The sequence below is a fragment of the Lagopus leucura genome, unplaced genomic scaffold (genome assembly GCF_019238085.1).
Source record: "Lagopus leucura isolate 7727_CA_CO unplaced genomic scaffold, USGS_WTPT01 Super-Scaffold_100040, whole genome shotgun sequence".
NCBI classification, from domain to species: domain Eukaryota; kingdom Metazoa; phylum Chordata; class Aves; order Galliformes; family Phasianidae; genus Lagopus; species Lagopus leucura.
Genome location: NW_024962289.1, coordinates 3,449,168 through 3,469,076, shown reverse-complemented (window position 1 = coordinate 3,469,076; position 19,909 = coordinate 3,449,168). Strand labels below are relative to the sequence as shown.

General features: G+C 53.2%; 2 protein-coding genes across 2 annotated transcripts; one reads left to right on the top strand and one right to left on the bottom strand.

Annotated features, from left to right (window-relative positions):
• Positions 1-1,232: 1,232 nt before the first annotated feature.
• Positions 1,233-4,494, top strand: CCDC42 (coiled-coil domain containing 42). The gene is made up of 6 exons (XM_042883767.1): positions 1,233-1,321; positions 1,637-2,033; positions 2,417-2,614; positions 3,268-3,477; positions 3,840-3,998; positions 4,367-4,494. The coding sequence occupies exons 1-6, from the start codon at positions 1,233-1,235 to the stop codon at positions 4,436-4,438; spliced, it is 1,125 nt and encodes a 374-aa protein (XP_042739701.1). The 3' UTR covers positions 4,439-4,494.
• A 5,192-nt stretch (positions 4,495-9,686) lies between these two features.
• LOC122186898 (bMERB domain-containing protein 1-like) lies at positions 9,687-14,731 on the bottom strand. Its single transcript, XM_042883909.1, has 6 exons — positions 14,614-14,731; positions 12,549-12,622; positions 10,863-10,977; positions 10,657-10,730; positions 10,079-10,233; positions 9,687-9,772 (listed from the first exon to the last, which is right to left on the bottom strand). Exons 1-5 carry the CDS (start codon positions 14,715-14,717, stop codon positions 10,115-10,117), a joined length of 486 nt encoding a protein of 161 aa, XP_042739843.1. The 5' UTR covers positions 14,718-14,731; the 3' UTR covers positions 9,687-9,772; positions 10,079-10,114.
• Between the last annotated feature and the right edge of the window lie 5,178 nt (positions 14,732-19,909).

Sequence of the window (19,909 nt, the reverse complement as noted above, 5' to 3'; positions counted from 1 at the left end):
TTGCAGCCCCAAGGGAGCAATGAAATACTGTAGAGGCCAAGGCAGAGGGGCAGCCCTGGTAGCAGACGTGCCTTGGGAGCAGGAAGGCAGCTGATGGCACCGCCTGCTCCCCGCAGCCTGCCTATCATTTGTATGGCCGTGTCGTGTAACGGGGAATTCTCAGCGAGACTGGGAAGCCAGCCAGTGTTTCCCCTTGGAAACGCCTGCCTCCAATTATTCATAGAGGTAAAGAACTTTAACTGCCTGAGCTGCTGATCCCAGCGCCCAGCAGCCACCTCAGGCTGCTCTGCTCTCCCCTAAAATGATTGCATTCCCCCAGAAGCCCAGCTGGAGTCTGCCTGACCCGTTGATATGGGAATAGCTCAGTGCTGTCCACAGGGAAGACACCTGTGGCTGATTTTAACCTTCATAATAAAAGCCAAATGCATCCCTGGCTTTGCCTTGGTCATTTGTTTCTAAATGAAGCATCTCTCGCATAACTAATGGTCCCCACCTGCACCATATATCTTCCTGCTGCTTAAAGCAGACAGAGCTGGCAGCCTTTCCCCGGCTTGCTGGTTCATAATGAGCACAGGGTGATGTTTGCCTGAAAGTAGTTTCTCTGATACAGGTCAGGCTTGTAACCAAAATGAAGACTTTTCCCTGCAGAGAGACCACCAGGGCAGGGGCATTTCACATGCAGTAGCCTGCAGATGGATCTTGCACATTAGGGCTGAGGAAGGCAGAGGTTGCCCTTGGCAAACATAGAGGGTGAAATGTTTTGTGGAAGGAGCAGACATGGAGGTCAGTGCTATCTGTGAGTGGGGACCTTTGGGAGCAGTGTGTCATCACAAGGCACCGTCCCAAGCCCATGGGGCAGCAGAGCCCTTCTGGCAGCCCAGCACTGCAGGGAGCTGGGCACAGCACGGACTGCAGAGGGGCAGGGCCCACATGCACTCTGCAGTCCCTTCCATGAGGACGTGGGGTATCACACCGCTTTGGTCTCTAGATAACTGCCTGAGCATCTTCTAACCGCCTTGGAACCTGTTCCATGCCAACCAACCACCAACAGCAGCAGTAGGCACAACCAGGGCATAGAATGCCCTAAGAAAGTAGAAGCAGGAGGCTCCCAGGACTACAGCCCTTCCTGAGCATTTCTCCTCTGCACTGCTGAGCCGTGGGCTGGAAGGGCAGCTCCTGGGGTGACGGGGCAGCAGCTGCACCAGGAAGACCTGTACCCTCTGGGCCGCGCAATGGCTGAAGCAATGGCCACTGTGGACAGTGAGGACCTCTCAGGCTATTTCAGCATGCAATACAGGCAGAATCTGCTGCTCTTGCTCAAGTAGGGAGCTCCTCCATTCCCTCCATCCTCTTGTTTCCTCCACCCCTGCAAGCTCCCATCCCTTATCTCCCTCATTCATCTCCTTACCTCCACCACTTCAGCCTCTCCTTGCACCTCCCTTCCCCAGCCCTGCAACCCCTCCTCAATGTCTCCATGGGATCCCCTCCGTAGAGCTTTCCACCCTGGTCCTGGGAGACTCGTGCTGTTGGACCAGCTCTGAGACAGGTCCTGGGCGGGGTGATGGGGCAGAGCAAGCCAGCATCCTGCCAAGGTGCTGAGCCCAGCCAGTCACCGCACTGAATGCTTCTGTGGCAGGAAACTCAAACTGACCGAGGAGGACTCTCTGTCTCCATTTATTCGCCTCCAGGAGAAGAAGAAAGAAGCCCAAGAGATGCAAAGGGTTCTGGAGGAAAAGGAAGAGGTGAGAAAGGTGGAAGGGCTCTGGTCACGGCTGGGATGGCCCACGGCTTTTTGGAGGGTGGCAGTGAGCATGGACAGCCAAGCCTTGTCCCCTCTGTGCTTCCAGGCCTTCAGGGTGAGGATGGAGGACATCACCTGCAGGTGGAAGGAGCTCCGGGCCAAGGAGGCCGAGCTGAAGGCTCACATGAAGAAATCTGAGAGGACCCTAAAGGTACAGCTGCCCCTCCTCTGCCCATCTGACACAACGCTGAGATGCACGGCCAACTCCTCCCCTCCCCTGGAAAGAAGGACTGCAGAGCGAACTCCTCTCTGCATGGATCTCCCTTAAGCCCTGAGCTGCCTTCGCAGCTTTGTACCAGACACAGAAGGCCCTGGGAGGGCCAGTGCAGCACCCAGCTCATCCTGCCCCACTGTGACCCCCAAGGGCCCCAGGCAGCCCCCAGAGGGGCTCATACTGTCCCCACTGATTGAAAAGCAAAGTGCCATCCTAGAGGCTTGTCTCCAAGAGCAAAGTGCCGGTGCTAATGAGATGGCCTGATTAAGCAGAAAGGAAATGTGTTCCAGGGGAAAGATGACTTCTCACAGCACTTCTGCATGACACAGTTCCTTCTTCTCTTGCTTTCCTTTCCCTGTGTGCATATATATGTGTGTGTTTTGATGGGGAAACACTGACAGGAAAATGATAAGATGCGAATCCAAGCTCTAAAGAAAGCTGGCAAAGAAAGGAAGATGAAGATGCAAAAGGAGAGTGAGCTCTTGAGAGCTAAGAAGGAACTGGAAGCCCTGAAAATTAAGCACCAGAAACTCAGTGACAGAGTGCAGAACTACTCTATCTTTGAAACCTATCTGGAGGATGTGGTGAAGGTCTCACAGGTGAGTGTGGAAGGCATTAAACCTAGAGAAGATAAGGTACATCCAGGAAAATCATAGCATTTGGTCAAGCCCAGAGGCCTCAGATGGGATGAGAAGAGGTTCACTGTAACCAGGGTGAGCCAAGGGAATGAGAGTTAAAGGAAGAGAACCAGAAAAGGAGGGGAAGGCTTGGGAAAACTAAAGGAAAACTTAAAAAGGGAAAAGGCACAGGGATGAGTGGAATGGGGAACACTTTGAGTCACTGCTTCATATCACACTGATGGTGTGGGAGGAGTAAAATGCTGTCTGGAGATGGGAACCCAGGCTGTATCCTTTCAAGGAAGCCTGGGAATTATTCCATACATCACTCCTCCTGGGATGCCAGTGGCCCCCTCCCAGGTCCAGGTAGATCAGCACAGGCAGTTGCATTTGTGCTTTTATTGGAGCACTGCCCCCTTGGAGAAGAGGCGCCATGCCTCACCTTGCTTATGGCAGCTCTGGGAAGAGCACAACAAGAAGTTACCAGGGATGAGGCACTGCTCACAGCCCAACTTGGCTGGCAGTCCATAATAGAGGGAAGACATTCCAACTGGGGCAGGTGCTGCACCTCATGAACAGTGCAAGACTTACCATTATGATGGAGGGCTGGGATTACTAACCCCACTGTGCTGCAGTTTGAGGAGATCCAGGCAATCATTTGGCACTACAAGAGGTTAGTGAGGATGCGCAAAGCCCTTCTGCAAGCAGAACGTGGGCTTAAGGAAGCAAAGCAGAAAGCCAAGGAACTCAGCCAGCATGATGAAGATGAGAGCCTGCAGTACAACAGTGACCTGGATCAGCTTCAACTGCGTTCTCATCAGGCTCAAAGGGATGTTCTCACCAGGGTGAGGAAAGATGGGGCAGGCAGGGGAAGACCTCCCAGGCCTGGAATGAGTTGAGTCCCATCAGGCAGAACGGGAGAGTGGGAGGGTGGCAGCAGGATTCCCAGTTCACGGAGGTCACAAATGGGGTGAAACCCACCAGAGCGAGGGCTGCAGGAGCCAGTGGAGAGATGAGAAACTCCTGGGGCAAGGAACAACTATGGTGGTGTCTGGATAAGGTTAAAACACACCAACCAGCAAGCACGTGATCTTCTCAGAAAACCAGTCGACTGTGGAAATTAATCTCTCCAAATCAGGGTCTCTAGTGCTAAGGCAGCATCTTTGCTGGGTCATGTCCACATGCTGCCTGTCTCCTTTCCTCTCAGGAGTGTCTCTGGGCTGACGTGCAGAAAACAGCTGCCAAGAAAAGCCAGGAGCTGGGGACCATCAAGATGGCCATCCTTGGCCTCTTCCAGCACGTGAGCAAGCAGATGAAAAGAAGCCTGAATGTGCCAGTGGATGACAGCTACACACAGCTGAGCGTGGTAGGGCCAAGCCAGACCACTTCTCCCTGCCCAGAAAGAGGAGCAGTAATGACCCTCAGCTGCCCAAAGGGAGGGGAAAGCCCAGGGAAACCAAGATGCCCAGCAGATACCAACGTTTTCACCTGAGTCCTCTCTTGGACAGAAGACATCAGGAAAACCTGGGTGTGGGTCCTTGCTGCAGGGTGACAAGGGGTGGGAGACTGGCAGGTTAGGACAGGATGTGCGGGTCAGCCCATGGCCAAGGTCTGGCCTTTACCCCTTGTCTTCCTAAAGGGCCAATAAGTTCCCCCCTGCCTCTTGCTCCCATCCCTACTGTGAGACACATTCCCCAGCACTCTGAGCTCTACCATCTCTCTTCCCTACCCTAGATTCAACAGTTTATCCAAGACCTCATGGACATCTTAATGGAAGTGAAAAGAAAGGGCATACAGAGCCGTTAGCATGCAGCTATGCCTATGGGGCTGCAAGGAAGATGCCAACTTGACCTGGTCTGCCAGCAAAGGCCCAGCAGCGTGAAAAGGGTAAGAAAAGGACTGAGAGCCCCACAGATGTTGTAGACTTTACTATAGGTTACGTCAGTGAAGTTTCGTACCTTTCTTGCCCTTCTCTCCTGCACTGTCACTCGCACCTTCTCACACTATTAAAAACAATATGTTTTAAGATGGATCCGTTTCTTGAGGTGGTTGGAACCATTGGAACAGCTCCATCCCACAGCTTCATCCAAGCAGTGCCTTCTCTGGCAGATGGGATGCTGGTTGCAGAGTACAGCATCCCAGGATATAGGCTCAGATAGGGGTTCACGTCCACACCTGGACGTACCACTCAGTTTAAGCTGAGGTATTCAACAGGAACATCACAAAGGAGGGAGGACTGTCCTTCCAGAGAGCTTCAGAGATTTTCCTGCATCACCACACCCAGTGCCTATGGGAATGTGGATTTCCCTACGCAGCCACTCACTGTGTACCCAAACCCATCCCTCTGCTGCTGTTAGGAGAAGTGTTGACAGGTGAAGGATGAACCAGCTGAATGAATCGCAGCAAGCATTTGCTTGTTCACTGTGAGTCCTAACATGATGAATACAGAAACAGAGGACTACTTTCACACTGGATTTCAGGTCTCAGCAGCAGAACATCGCCCTGCTCAGCATCTTGGTGCAATGCAAACGCAGAAGGAAACACAACAGTGAAAAACTCAATTGCAGAGGCAAGGGCAGTAATTGCTCCTCAGCTACTGTGTGTGAAAAGAGAGCTCATTTCTTTCTGAAACCTTGACGTGTTAATGCTGTGTGGGCCAAGACAGACCCTGTGTTCTTCTGAATAGATCACCAGAGCAGTGGGAGGTGAGTGGCATTCCGCATTCCAGCTGGCAAGGAAAAGTAAAAGATGTTGCAACTTTATGCAGCCACCGTGTGCCCACACTTTAATGATTTCATTATGTTCCTTCTGTAGAATGGGGATTGTGACTGTCAAGGAGGAGCAGGGGTGGGCTGCTCCTTGAGGCGGCTGCCCCATGGTATGCCACCAAGGAGAGGTTCATGGCTGAGGTTCAGGAGTGATGGCCAGGCTATGTGCAGCTCCAAGATCAAGGTAGAAAGTCCAGCTGGCAGGTCAAGATGAGAATCAGTTATAAGGCCATGCACTGGCTTTCCTGCAAGGCAAAGACCAAAACTCCCATGCTGAGTCTCATGCTGGAAACTCCTTGGGCAGCAGCTCTCCATGCCAGTGCAGGATCTGAGAGCCCTTCCCCCATTGCATCTTCCTATCTTGCACTGCCTTGCATCCTGGGTTCTGCTTTCCAGTGAGACCAAACAGCAGCAGCAGAAGGGAGAGAGAATTACAGGAGAGAGCACATCTTGGTGAGGTCTTCAGGGGTACCAGAGGTTGGTAAATGTCTTGTAGAGGCACTGGTGACGATAGAAAAAGCTGCTGAAAAAGTCATCTCATGACTCATCCCAGCAGAGATGAGGTTGTGTGTTTGTGTCCTTGCGTCTCCTCTCTGCAGAGATGCATCCAAAAGGACCATTTATACCCACCCTGAGAGGTGACTCAGCTGTCCTCTCTTCTTCCACCCATGGCCACCCCCTCACCATCTTCAACATCAGTGGCAGCTGCTGGTGGCTGATGGGAATGGGGTGGTTGTGCCCAGGGAAATGGGGGCTGCATGGGGTAATTATGGAAAGACCTTGGAGAGTCTCAGGGTCAGGCTGTCCACTGCAAACAGGCTACTGGAGGGAGAAACCAGCAGCTGTGCATCTCCAGAAGGGAAAAGAGTTATTCCCAGAGCCCTGCCGGATGGCTTTGGCATGAGCAGGGTGTGGGGACGGAGCTGAGCCTAATGCCAACCAAACTGTAAGGACAGGGGGGTGACAAAGGAAGCGTCCAGGTGGGAAAGTGTGAGAGCAAAGTGTTTCCCTGAGCATCACAATGACTGCAGTGCTGCCTACCGACCCCGTCTGCCTTGTGGTGGTGGGTGAAGCAAAAGCAATGTGACTCACACTGCTGTGGGAAATGGAAGCAAAAACTAAAATTACCTGATTAGATGTCAGGGTTTAAGCTCAGTGATGCTGCATATAGCCAACTGTTTGTGTGTGTGTGTCTGTTAATAGCCTGTCTTTTCCTTGCAGAATTGCAGGGTTTTGGTTTGTTTGCATTGTGTTGCTTGATTTTGAGTGTCGGGGTGTTTGTTTTTTTGTTTTGTCTTGTGTTGTTTTTTTGGTTTTCTTTTTGTAAGATTTCTTTCTCTTGGCACAGAAATGACTTAAGCATTGGCTAAATCCACAGACTGTTGACAGAAAATCCCCGTCACACTGAAATGTTGTCACTGGTTTAATCTGGACTCTGTTAACATTTCCTCTGGAGCAGCCTGCTGTTCCATCAGTGTGGGAGGAGCTGGAAATGCAGGTCCCCCTGCTCTGACCCCACCAGTGACAGTGGCATTTCCACTGTCCAGAGAAGCCAGGTGTGCCTGGTGCCATTGCACACTCAAGTGATGGGACAGGCTCTGACACAGAGGGTCACCCCATGATGCTGTCACCTGGAGACATGCTTCTCCCATCTTAGGTGCTCTGTGAGGACCTAGGACAACCCATGCTAGCACCAACTGCTGTCCTCCATAGTGACTTCAGAAAACATTGCTGGCTTGTTAACCCCATAATTAGCACTTACCCAGGACTTGGCATGCCAAGCATCACCAGATGCCAGATGGCGGACATGAGAGTCATTAGACCCAAATTAGAGCATTGTTTCTGCATATGTAGTTTCTATTCAAGAGAGAATGTGGGTGCCAGAGCTGCCTGGTCCCCCCTCAGCAGTCACTGGAGTAAAAACACATTGTGTCTGTGAGTGACTGTGAGCTCCTTGGTCCTACACATCTGCACAAAGCCTGTCCTGCTTCTCTGCCCCCAAACTGCCTCTCTCCCCTCCTCGTTATGGCCACCATGAGGTGTTTATGAACCAGAAAGGGAGTCTCCTGCCTTCCCAAAGATTTTTCAGCCTGATCCAGAAATGAAATGTTAGGTCACCAGCCAGAAAGAGAAGGGTCAGGCTTCTCAACCCTTTTGTTTCTACTCCTGCAACACTAGGGGATCCCAAATGCAGCCTGGCTTTAGGGGACTTGGTTCACGTTCTGCTCCAACCGCCCTGCTGTGACACCACCTGATACACCTCTGCAAAGGTTCCAAGCAGGAAAAGACATTTACAAACGAAGCTTCCAACAGACATTTATTAGTTTGGGTTGAAATCAATGCACGTGAAGGAGTGTCGCTCCCGTGTGCTGCACACCTTTGCCATCAGTTCAGTACAGGCCAACTGGGATCATACGGCCAGGACTGCAGCCTTTCTCCATGACCAGCCTTACAAACACAGCCATCAATAGAGCAAAGTGAGTCAGGATCCTCCCCACCTCCTTCCTGGCCATCCTCCCTGCCCTACCAGCACTGGGTCCTGGGGCCTCATAGGGTGGAAGCAGGGATTAATTTGGGGGTCAAACTGAATCAAGAGCTCTTCCTTGCCTTTGGCTCCCTGTCAGCCCAAGCAAGCAATGTGGCTCTGCTATTCCCCCTTCCAAAGAAGGCCTGGGGAAGGCCAGCACAGGGAGGGCCTTTCTAGTTCTTCAGGTCTGTTGTCCACAGTCAATGCCCACATTGCACCATGTGTGTGGCTGCAGAGTGATGAAGCCAACCAACCACAGGGCGGGGAATGAAAGAGCAAGGAGTAAGAGAAGCCTCATCTGCTCCACCAGCTCCAGGCTGGATGCTATTGAAGATGGTCCGTCTTCTTGAGCAACAGGCACAGCACCTTATTGCAGTGTGGAGGCACCTCGTGCTGCTCCACAGGGCTGGCAGAGCAGAGGGAAGCACTCTGACCTGCAGTGCTTCCTCCAGGGTTCCACATCCCCAAAGCAAAGGGTACAGGGAACAGCAGGCAGGTACTGTGGGATGCAGGAGGTCACCAACAACAGCACAACACATAAGGAGGCTTCACACTGAGACCTCAGAAGATACCAAAAGCAGGGTCCCACCTGCACTGAGTATTATCGGGATGAATGTACCATTAGGTGCAAGGAAAAGAGACTGATGGTTGTGATCTCACTGACCTGGGCATGCAGAACAGTGACCCAGGCAGGAACACCATCTCAAAACTGCAGCAAACAGCAGCAGCACTGAGCTGAAGGCCTCAGCAGCTTGGCTACAGGGCAACCAGAGCTCTTGGGCAGCCACCAAATGGCCCCCACATACCACCTAGTGGAGCCATCCCATCCTACAGGGCAGGCAGGTTTTGGAGATGTGAGAGCTCTTCACATCCTATAAAGAACCCTTGTGCTGTCATGACAGCCATTAGCAGCTCCAGTTGTACCATCTAAACATGGATCAAAATGTTGACATGCTCAGAGGGGACACCAGCATCTGAGGCACTGGGAGACCTCGTGGTGCTGTGATCTTTCACACAGGGATTACGTGCTGGTCATGGTGCCAAGCCTGGAGGCACTGGTGGGCACTGGTGGTCAGGGCTGAATGCCCTCCTGGCAGTGCAGGTGTCCCTCACCTGCTCTCTCCAACCATCCCTGCCATGTTTCTCATCTCCCGTTTGGTTTCCATTTCCCATTGCATTTTCCCCTGATCTTCTGATTTTTTTCTCCTTTCCAGTTTTGCTCTGGTTTCCTTTTCCTTTGGAGCTGAAACTGAACCCAGTAACAGTGAGCTGGGAAGGGCAGCTCATCTGCCTGTAATTCAACACACTACATCTGTGCTCAGGTGACAACTTCACAAAAATCAGCCCTTCATTCAGTTGCCTTTAGGGATGGCCCTTCCCTCCTCACAGCCCTACCCAGAGCCATAAAACCAATGCAAGCACAACAAAACCCTGACCAGAGACATTCCCCACAAAGAATCCTTTGGAATCAGCCCACAGAGACTCACAAGGTGGTACGAGGCCAAGGATGAGATCTGCAATGACGACATGTCCAGGGATGGTGGATGCTCCCCAAATATCAGCTCCAATGCTTGTTTAGTTGCCCTGTCCAGGTGAAGAATATCTCTGGATATTCTTGTTTGCTGCACACATCTCTTCCAAGCTGAGCTAAGGTGGAATTCAGTGTTTGTTGATGTCATGGAGGTTTGGCCATTGATGTGGCACCAAGGAAACATGCCATCATTCAAGCTTGCACCAGCCTGCATGGAAAGTCTCGTCGGTAGCAGTGCTGCAGTGGGAAGCGTGAATAATGACGGGAGGTTGGAACTCTCAGAGGAGAGCAGGTTGTGGACTCTGGCTGGAGACCTGGGCAGGAAAGGAAAGAAACAGGAGACCATGGGTCGCAAGTGTGTGATCCCCTTGGTGCTTCCTTCCATGTCCTCAGCATCCTCCCAGCAATGACCACTGCTCCCCTTCCAAACCCTCTCTCAGGACTCAGTGGGGCTCTGACACTTTTCTTCAGTGACCAACCCACAGAGCAGGGCTGCAGCCTGGTGGTCCATCACACCCTGCTTCTTTTGTGTGTCCCACATACCAGTGCCAACCATCCCTCCCCGCACTTGGCAGCTTCAGCACCCCCAGAAGTCCTTGTCACAAAGCCCAGCACACTACCGTGGTCACGTCCCATGCAGAGGAGCTGGGAGCTGGCTACATGATGGAGCAGGTGAAGCCACAGCACTCCTTGAGCAGGGTGAGGCCCGTTTTGGTCATGTACGGTGCGGAGGTTTGCTGCCCCCTGGAAGTCATTTTCTTCTCTCTGACAGGAGCTACAGAAAGAGGCACTGTAAGCTTCAGGTGTGTTCTTGGAGACAAGGACATAAGCCTGCTGCTTCTTCTGAAAGGTCCTCTCAGCACAGCACTGCTGCCCCAGAGGAAGGCTGAGTGGATGGCACGACTTGTCGCTTTAGTCAGTGCATGACGAAATGGAAGGAGCTGTCTAGGAAGGGCCTGATGAAGTACATGAACCACAAGGTGACACCTGCTCATCCCAGATCTCCTAGGACATGCTGGCTGAGAAACGTATGGAAGCATTGCATCTCTACTGACTGGTGATGTTTCCAGCACCAGCACCTCCCCACACTGAGCTAGTTCTACACAGAGGGATGAAATCTTGGCACCAGACTGCTTAGGGAAGGGAAGAAACTGCCAGGGAGGTTCAGTGCAAGAAATATAACTCATTGACCACCTACTTGCTTTCTGGAGGTAGCTTTTGGAGAGCTTACTTTGCAGGAATTCTGCCATTTCTTTGTCTTCCTCTCTCTCCCTGCAACAAAGAGATTGTTTAGCACATGGAAAAGGAGCAACGAGGCATCCAGAAACATCTGTCAAAGCGTAATACAGATCTGAGGAAAGCTTGCACTGTCCTCACTGCAAGGAATAACTTGTTCCCAGCTACCTGAGCCTCTCAAACTCCACATCGTCCACCAGGAAATCCCGTGTTTCCACCAGCTTGTGGATCTGCTGCACCAGTTCCTCCTCCTTCTGCTTCTCCTCATTGGACTTCTCAGTCTCTGCAGCACAAGAAGTGTATTTAGCTCCTCTGCATCCCTCCCATGCAAAGTTGAGCCAAGCCAAGCTTGCTGTGCTCTGCTCCACCTGGGAGTGGCTATGAGAATGGGGGTAAAAGCCAACCCAAAGTAGGCTCCAGGATCCAGATACAGGCTGCTAAATAAGCAAAAATCTCACCTCAACCCACCCAGGTCTGGTGTCATCAAACTCAGATTTTTGAGTTTTGCCCCTGAAATTTCCATGGGGATGAGCACTGTGAGATGTAACTGTGAGTTTCACAAGGCAGAGGGGTCCCTAAGCAAGGTGAGATCCCACCAGTGAGGCTACCTTGCTTAGAGATCCCTCCTCTGCTTCCCTAGGGGTCTCCACCCTGCACTGGGCACCTGACCCCCAGGTGCTCAGAAAAGTCAGATTCAGGTGTCATCCTCCTGCCAAGATGCGCTGAACCCACATTTCCCACACCAGCACACCCAGCCGCAGTGCCAGCATGGTGCTGATCCATGGAGAGCCCCAGAAACCCCACCTGGCTGCCTCTGAGCACCATGGGACCCATTTGTGTCACACATATAGGAACCTTCAAAGCCCATCTGGTCCTACTCCCCTGCACTGAACAGGGACACCCACAGCTCCATCAGTGCTCAGAGCCCCGTCCCCTGACCCTGGGTGTCTGCAGGGATGGGGCACCACCACCTCCCTGTGCAGAGAGTTAGTGAAGCCCTGGGAAACTCTCACATCATGCAAACTCATGTTCTATACAAACTGGTATATAGCAGCAAGCAGAATGCATAAAAATCCTTGGGGATTGGACTAGAGGATCTTCATAGGTTCTCTCTTGCTCAAAGCACTCTGTAATTCTATATGATGACAGAGCTAGCACTGGGGAGTGTTAAATATGGACAGCTAGCTTGGGTGGAAATGGTAAATGCCTGTGTAGCACTATTTAATAACAATTTCTGAATTCAGCAGCCAGCTCCAAAATCAATCCAGCTCAGGATGGATCAATCTCCTGTCTTCCTTCAGCTAAATAAAAATGCAGCAGAATTCACAGCATGGAGCCAGCCTGCAGGCAGGGTCTCAGCAGCTCCCTAAGCTGTGTATTGATCTGCAGCTTCAAGTCTGCTTTGTATTGATGGGAGGTGCTGCTGCAGGGGTCTGGGTAGAAGGAACTTCTCATAACCTTTGTGTTGTCGGAAAGATCCCCAGAAAATAATTTGCTGTGATATTTTGGTGCAAATAGGACACTTCACTCTGATGCCACCAGAAACATCAGGTTGGGCACAAACATACCAGCTACATGGGGATAGTTAATGGTCTGCACTCCTGGGTTAGAGCACATCAGAGTTAACATACCCTCCATACAAACACTGCTTTTTTCCAAATTGCTGATGTCACAGTCCATCAGGACCACCCCTTTGAACTACTAAAGGCACTTTAAGCTCAAGCTTCTCATTGCTGCCTTCAGCAGCAGCATCTCCGGGAGCATCCCAGTGTGGGAGCTGGCCAAGAGCTTCCTGGGCTTCATGGAGATCTTTCTGCTGAGCGCATGGCAGGGTGCAGCTCTACAGAGCCTTACCAGGAAGGGCAAGGAGCTTTTGAAGCTCCTTTTTCAGCCGGCTGATTTCTTTGCAGAGCTGAATGTCATCCATCCTGCAGAGACACAAATGGAATCAGGGCGGTTAGCAAGCAGAAATCTCATCAATGACAACAACACCTCAGTAAAACCTGGCACGCGCGCCAGGTGATAGCATGGATAGCATGGAAATGGGGTATGGGCTGCTGGATCGTTGAAATCAAGGAACTGTGATCTGTTCTTCATCCCGACAGACTTCATTGGTCCTCCCAAGCTCTACCAAGAACCCAACATGAAGCATGACCTTCCCAAGGCCTCCAGTGCAGCAATGCACCGACACTGCAGGCACATGGCAGAGCAGCCAACCTGGCACCACACAGTTGAGATTTCTCACAAGCTCCACGTCTGTGAGCAGTGCAAAAGCCCTAATTCACGCTCCGTGTCTGCAGATAACACACGATTGGATCCACGAGCTGCTGCCACAGATGTGCCCCTGGCTCCCTGTGCGGTGTGCATTGCTAAGAGCCCTGTCTGCTTCTCCAGTAATCCCGCAGCCCTTCGCTGAGTCAGGATGAGTCACACTGGAGCTGGGGGCACCAGAAATATTAATTAGAGAGAGGGAAACCAACAGAGCGACAAAGAGGAACCCTGTGTGATACTGCTGTAGGAGGAGAACATCCCAAGTGGAGGAAGCCTTTCCTCTTGGCAGAAGTAATGAATTGGCAATAATAAAAGTTGTCATTTCAGTACAATCTGGGAGATAGCAAAGGCAAGCAGCCGGGTCGTTGCTGCTGGAGCTGGGGTTGTCTCTGCCACCTGAGACATCTCGTTGCAGCAGGTTTCATTATCTTCCAAGCACGGACATCTCAGCAACGTTGGAATGTGTTGGTTTGACATTTTCAACAAGAAAACACTGATTGCTATCGACTGACAAGGCGACTCACATCACTGTATGGTGGCACACGACGGAGGTGTACGTCTCCCTGAGTCCTACAGTCCACCTGACCCTAAATATGACTTTTATTTCCCCCACTGTGTCAAAAGCCCCACTCCAACCCCCAAGCCCTATCCCTTGTAGCCCTGGTGTGCGGAAGGTTCCTGTGCCCCCAGCAGGGCAGCCCAGCTCCTCCTGCCCAGCAAAGCTGATGCTCCCATAGTTTCACACCACAGGTCTGATGCTCAAGCTCTGATGTGCAGCCCTGCTGTTCCCCAAAACACCCAAGCAATGAATGCTGCAGCTGTACCCACCCCAGGATGTGTTTTCTGTAGGTGATTCCCAAGTGCAAGCCAAGGAAGAAAACAAACAATGAGGTAAGAAGAACCACGAGCTGTGAGTTTTGACAGCACCTGTGAGATTTAGGTGCCAGTTGCCATGGAAAACATTCAAGCAATTCAGCTTTTGTGACTCCCAGAAATCCTCTGCAATCCCAACAACAACACCTCAGCTCCAGGTGTGTGGTGTGCGCTCCCTGTGCCAGCCCAGCACTTCTGGGGTCAGCCCAGGGCAGTGCTGGCAGCCCCGTCTCCATGGTTCTGGCTCAGAACCCAGTGCTGAGAGTATTGTTTATCCCATGCTGCAAATGAGCCTTGCTTTCTCCTTTGCTTTTTCTCAGCTCCCTCCCTGTCTGCTAAGCCAGTGTTAGGACTGTGTGCACCAACTGGCTCCAAAGGAGCCGTGCAGCTCTGTCACATTGGCTTTTCTCTTGTCACCATCCCTCTGTGTTACAGTGGCTTTATTTCTGCCTCTTTGGCAGGGCCACATTGATTCCGGCACTCTGTGGACACAAATCCTCCATGCTGATGCTCCAAAAGGGGAGGAGGGGCTGGGAGGCCATAAGGTCTCCTCCAACCCACCCATGATGTGATACAATTCGATGATACACTCAGGTTCTGTGGCTGCCCATGTCAGGGAGCAGCAGTGAGCTCCCAAACCTCGAGTACCTTCCCATGCCCAGCCCAAGAGCATCAACCTGCAGAGAAGACATAGTGCTCAGAGAGGACCATGGGCACGTTTTAGCTCGGTCAAACACATGCCCCCAATCCGCACAGGTTGGCTCCCAGCACTCACATGTATCGCAGCTCTGACTCCCTCCTCACCAGGATCTCCCTGATCCTCTCGATTTTGAAGAGCTCCCCTTCGATGTCATCAATAGTGGTGGAGGAGTCAGCCATGGAAATGATCTCATCCTCTGCAAAGGAAGCAGGAGCCCCGTCAGCCAGCAGCAGATGTTAACCAGGTGCTGAGGACAACAGGGCTGTACAGCAGACACCACGCAGCATCACCAGGCTACACATGCAGCTTCAACTTCTTTTCCAGGCTACCCACCAGGTGCTGCAAGAGGAGACAGCCCGACATGGAAAGCCACCACCAGATACAGGGGCACTGAGCTACTGGCAGATGTGTTTTGCCTTTATTTGTGCTCCACACAAAGCTGAGCACCAGAGCAGCTCTGCTCACTGCTGCAGTTGCATCAGACCCCTTGGCTGAGCAACCTCAGAGACACAAGCCTGTGTCTGCCTCCTCCTCCAGGACATGCCAGGGACAAACCTGGGCCCATATAACACAAAACCCCCAAGGAGTCATGGAGGTGAAGGTCCCACTGAAACTCCCGTTCCATTGCAGGGTGGGTGAATCCCTCCAAGGTACCTGGCAGGGCAGTTCAGCTTCCTTATCTCCTGAAGTGCTGAGCATCATCTCTGCAACCCACCTGGGGAAACTGAGTCAGGAAAAAGGGATGCCATTTGCTCCAGACCAGAGGCAAAACCATCCCAGCAAACCACAGGAAAAAGAGGCTGTTGTTTTTTAGTGGCAAGTTCAGGGATAGGCAGGATGAGAGCCCAGAAGCAGAGCTCTGCTCTCACCACCAGCTTTGTCTCTGCCAAAGTCTGATGTCCCACAGCTCCCAGCCTGCTCTATGGGATGACAGCTGAGGTTCTGCTCCCAGGCCAGCTGCCACCTTCCTGCCAGCCCAGCTCCCAGCATCACATCACCCAGCTTGTTATCACTGATGTGCAGCAGTGCATTCATCACACAGTGGCTAATCCAGCTCTCCCGTGATGTACAGGCAGCACAGGGTGGGGGGTGGGGGGCTCAGCAGCTACAGCAAAGCCAGGCTATGAGAAACACTAACAATCACATATATCAGGGGAAACTGAGCTTCCTTTGGATCCCCACAAGGCACATCTCTGCTCGGAGAGTTTCTGCAGCCCTGTAGAGCAGGGAGGGGTTGCTATGAAGGCACAAGGCAGAACGCCCCACACAGTGGTTCTCTACCCATCGCATAGAGCTGCTGGAGAAACTGTCCCTAGCGAGGCATGTTTCTGAAGCTGCTGGTGGAGAAAGTTGAATAGCAGAAATATATGTAGTTTAGGTTGGTGTGACTGGTTTGGGGAATAGCTTTCCACTCTTTCTGGCTTAGAAACTCATGAGGATTAATTGTAGCACATCTCCCTCTCCTCCAGCCATGCAGGTACTTTCTACCAACACCTTTACATGGAATCCTTAAACACTCCCTACCCTAAGCTGTTGGGATGCTCTCAGGAGCCCCACCCTGATGGACCACTGGATATGTGAGCTGAGCACAGAGTGGGGTGGGATGGGCTGCCTTCTGGCAGCTCTTGTCCCTGCTGCAAACGGGTGCTGGAAACCCTGCCCTTAGCCTGCTTTCTACTGGCCTGAATGGGGTTGCTAGGGGACTGGACTGTGGTTGCTATGGGACCAAGGATGCAGTTTCTGCAGGACCGGACTGCTGTTGCTAAGGGACCGGACAATGGTTGCTAGGGGAGAGGGATGCTGAGCTCCCTTGTCCCAAGCATCCACCTGCTCAGCCACTCCAGGATGCCCGTGGCCCAGGGGATTTCGTGCACCTGAAGACAGGCAGGTGGCCCTGGTCACATCTCCCTGCAGCTGACGGGGACAAGCAGGTAACAACGCACGCGAGGTTGCAGATGGAACAGCCGCCGTGTGCCTGTAGGCTCCCTGGGGCTCGGCTGTAGTTCAGTGTGGCTGTAGATCTGCATTGCTCAGCGTCACTTCTGCAACCAGGCTGAAATGACAAGGCTGATTATTTTATACATTCTCCAGTAAACAAAGAAACGAGCTCACTGCAGCTCTCATTAGCCAGGAACAAATCTTGGAGCACAGGGGTGGGTCTGGGGGAGGGAGGCTGTCACTGCTGGTCTGGGTGGGTGAGGGAATAGCCCAGAACATCTTTGATCATCGGTGGCAGAAGTACTTGGCTCAGGTCATCAGACAGCTGCTTCCCAGTGGGTGAGCACAATGCCTTGGAACAGGTGTCAGCATCACTCCTTCTCCCTTTTCATCCCAGAACCTCATTAGCAGCAGCCAGCCCGTCTGGGAGAGGCAAATCCTCACCTGTGTACCAAAGGGAGGAGGAGGCTGGATGATTTCTGCCCACGGTCACTTCCAGCAGCAGAGGCTGCAGGTTAGGAGTATACTGTGAACCAAGGGCAGGTGGACATCACACAGCACAGCCATGGCTGCGGGAGCTGAGCTGGAGGCTCCCATTGGTGATGGGGTGGCACTCTGTGTCCCAAAGGTGAGACTTATCCTCAGACACACCAGGGAAGGTGTCAACAGAGCTCTAATCAAAGAGCTGCTTAAAACAGGAGAAGGGGCAGCTCCAAGTGAGAGCTCCTGCAAAAGGAAGCCTGTGGACCTCTGGGGGAGTGCACTCTTCCCACTGATTCCTTAAAATTTGCCCCAAGCACCTTCTCACCTTCTAAATTCAATGAGGAATGGGAAAAATCCTCGGGATCATAAATGCCAAGCTGCTGCTGTGCTTTTGGGTAAGGGTGAGGCCAGCATCAGCCAATCCTTCATGCTGTATTTGACACCAAGATTGCCCAAGGGCTCTGGAAGCGGGGCCAGAGGCACCAGAGGCTGTGTGAACACCCAGGGAAAGGGACAAACTGCTACACTTCTGCATGAAACCCATCCACCAAACCTCATGAGAAACCAGTGAATCTGTGCAAGAGACCAAAAGGCAGGAACCCTTCAGGAAACTGGAACGGCTACCAGAGAAGTCCAGGGATCTGCATCGTTGATCCAAGACACCTTCTGGACAAGGCTGTGAGCAACTCCATCTACCTACTAAGCCTGCTTTCAGCAGGGAGTTGGACTCGAGATCTGCAGAGCTCCCTCCTGATCCAAGTTACTCTGCAAAAACCAACTGAGTTTTGCATGGCTCTTCCCTACTAGACCAGGAGATGCCTCCTCCAGACAGATGTGGGGTGATATCAAGTTCCTGAAGCCCCAGCTACAGACATGGGCTAAAGCACAGCTTCCCTTTGCAGCTTGGGGTCCCCAGGGCTCCGTGCATCCACTGCAGGTGTGGGAAGTGGGAACACTCAGAGCTCAGGAGGGACTAAACCTGGGCACATGGTACAGCAGGCAGCTGGGCAAAGACTTCCCTGGAGGTGGTTTTACTGAACGGGTCTGTAACACCCAACTCTCAGTGCCTCCTTACATCTGGGCCCATGCTTGTGGTGCTGAGCATCCATTCAGGGATGCAGGATGACCCACGTGTGTGCAGCTCCCACAGATGCACACGCCAATGGAACCAGGCACAGGCATCAGCCCCACACTGCCCACAGAGCTCTCCAACAGCCACTGCTTCAACCTGGCAAACTGAAGAACAGGAGAAGGCTTTGATTTCAACTTGGGACTGTTCTGATCGTCACACACAGCCCAGGGGAAGAGAGTATCGTTAATGAGGAGTATAATAGCTGGAGACTCTCACTCCATATGGCTTTGATGCAAACATTTAGACAGCCAGCAACAAGCCCAGGATGAGTCACAGCAGCAGCCAGTGCAGGGTTGAGTTGCAAGTGATTTCTTTCATGATTAAAGATGCGCAATAGATTGGCAGTGCTCTGGGGAGGGAGGGCAGAGGTCTTCACCTGGGCTCCGTCCCAAGAGGCTTTTAATTCAGCTGCGGGTTTTCTCTGCCAGGAAAAGCAGTGTGAGCAGGGGGCATCCAGCTCATCAAAACCAACCCTTGTTGATTAGTGCATATGTGATAATGAGAGCAATCGCAGCTCGCTGCCCAGCTCTGGGCAGTGTTTGCAGAGGTGATATGGTGCTCACACCCCTGGTGCCTGCAGCATCTTCAGCACACAGCCAGGCACTCCAGATCTGGAGGACAAGGTCAGATCCCTGCAGGCCCCCAACCCAGATACCTGCCATGCAGGGGCAGGATGGAGGGATAAGTGCTGCTGTGCTGGAAGATACAGAGATACAGAGGAAGATAAAAACTTCAGGATGCTCCCCATGGAGCCGAGCAGCACCCGCACACTCGCATCCAGCTGGATGCTGAAGTTTGCTCTGTGCCTCCCCTTTTTGCCTTTCTGGCTGCTCGCCGCTGTCCTGCTGCATGCAGAGGTCTGGTGGGGAGCAGAACGAGATGGGAGCAGAAGGGGATGGGGGAGATGTCGGAGTGATGTCCTGGCAGGAGGTCCCCCCAGGCTGCGATGCTGCCTCCCACCCCTGGGGCTCGACTGCGGATGACACCCGGCTCAGACCCCGTTTCCTACAGGAGGAACTGCTCAGAGTGGGGAAAGGCAGCAAAGGGCCGTGCGGGCACCCTAGGCTGCCCATCACAGCCATGCCCACAGCACGGTGCCTCCACATCTCTCCGGGCTGCACCAGCCGTGCGGAGGGCTCCATCTCCCCTCCACCACTTCATTTCCCCCAGCCATCCCTCCTTCCGCTTCTTTCCGTCTTTTCTCTCCCCCCATCCAGCCCTCCCACCCAGCGGGGGGCTCAGCGGCTCCCCCATCCTCTCTGCCCTCGCTTCCGAGACGCACCGCGAAGCTCCGCGACCCGACGTAGGTTGGGGGCTTTGGGAAGGGGGCAACACCGGAGCCACCCGGGGGAAAGTTTGGAGCTCACCTGGCGCCGTGCTGGCGGGCGGCCACCGGGTGGATTCCAGCGAGCCGTACCGGGGGGGGGTCCGCTTCCCCTCCATCCTGCAGAGCGCTGCGGCCGCCTCGCTTCTCCCCCGTCCGCACCACTCGGAGCGGAGCGGCTCGGGGCTCCCGAGGCTCCCCGCCCCTCCGCCCGGCTCCCCCCGCTCCGCTCCCGCCGCGCCCTCTGCCGTTCTCCGCCGCCCCGCTCCGCTCCCCGCCCTTCGCCCGCACCGCGGCCGCTTTCTGTCTTTCTCTCTCGGGGCGGTTCGGAGCTCGGCTGGGTGTCCTCTGCCGCCGCGCACCGCCAGCCAAGCCACAGCCCCTGCCTCTCCAGTTCCGTGCCACAGACTTGAGCAGCTTCAGCACGAACACGGTCCCGTTCAGCCCTATGCATCCTTTGTGTCTCTCAGCGGGGCACGGCTTGCTGCAGACAA

What these genes read in the sequence shown, in the direction of transcription:
- LOC122186898 (XM_042883909.1), bottom strand. Translation starts at nt 14,717, where the DNA reads ATGGCTGACTCCTCCACCACTATTGATGACATCGAAGGGGAGCTCTTC. An exon ending in GAGTCAGAGCTGCGATACAT is followed by an intron (nt 12,623 to 14,613) that starts GTGAGTGCTGGG and finishes GTGTCTCTGCAG; the next exon opens with GATGGATGACATTCAGCTCT. An exon ending in AAGCTACCTCCAGAAAGCAA is followed by an intron (nt 10,234 to 10,656) that starts GTAGGTGGTCAA and finishes CTCTTTCTGTAG; the next exon opens with CTCCTGTCAGAGAGAAGAAA.
- CCDC42 (XM_042883767.1), top strand. Translation starts at nt 1,233, where the DNA reads ATGGCTGAAGCAATGGCCACTGTGGACAGTGAGGACCTCTCAGGCTAT. An exon ending in AAAGGGATGTTCTCACCAGG is followed by an intron (nt 3,478 to 3,839) that starts GTGAGGAAAGAT and finishes CTTTCCTCTCAG; the next exon opens with GAGTGTCTCTGGGCTGACGT. An exon ending in GCTACACACAGCTGAGCGTG is followed by an intron (nt 3,999 to 4,366) that starts GTAGGGCCAAGC and finishes TCCCTACCCTAG; the next exon opens with ATTCAACAGTTTATCCAAGA.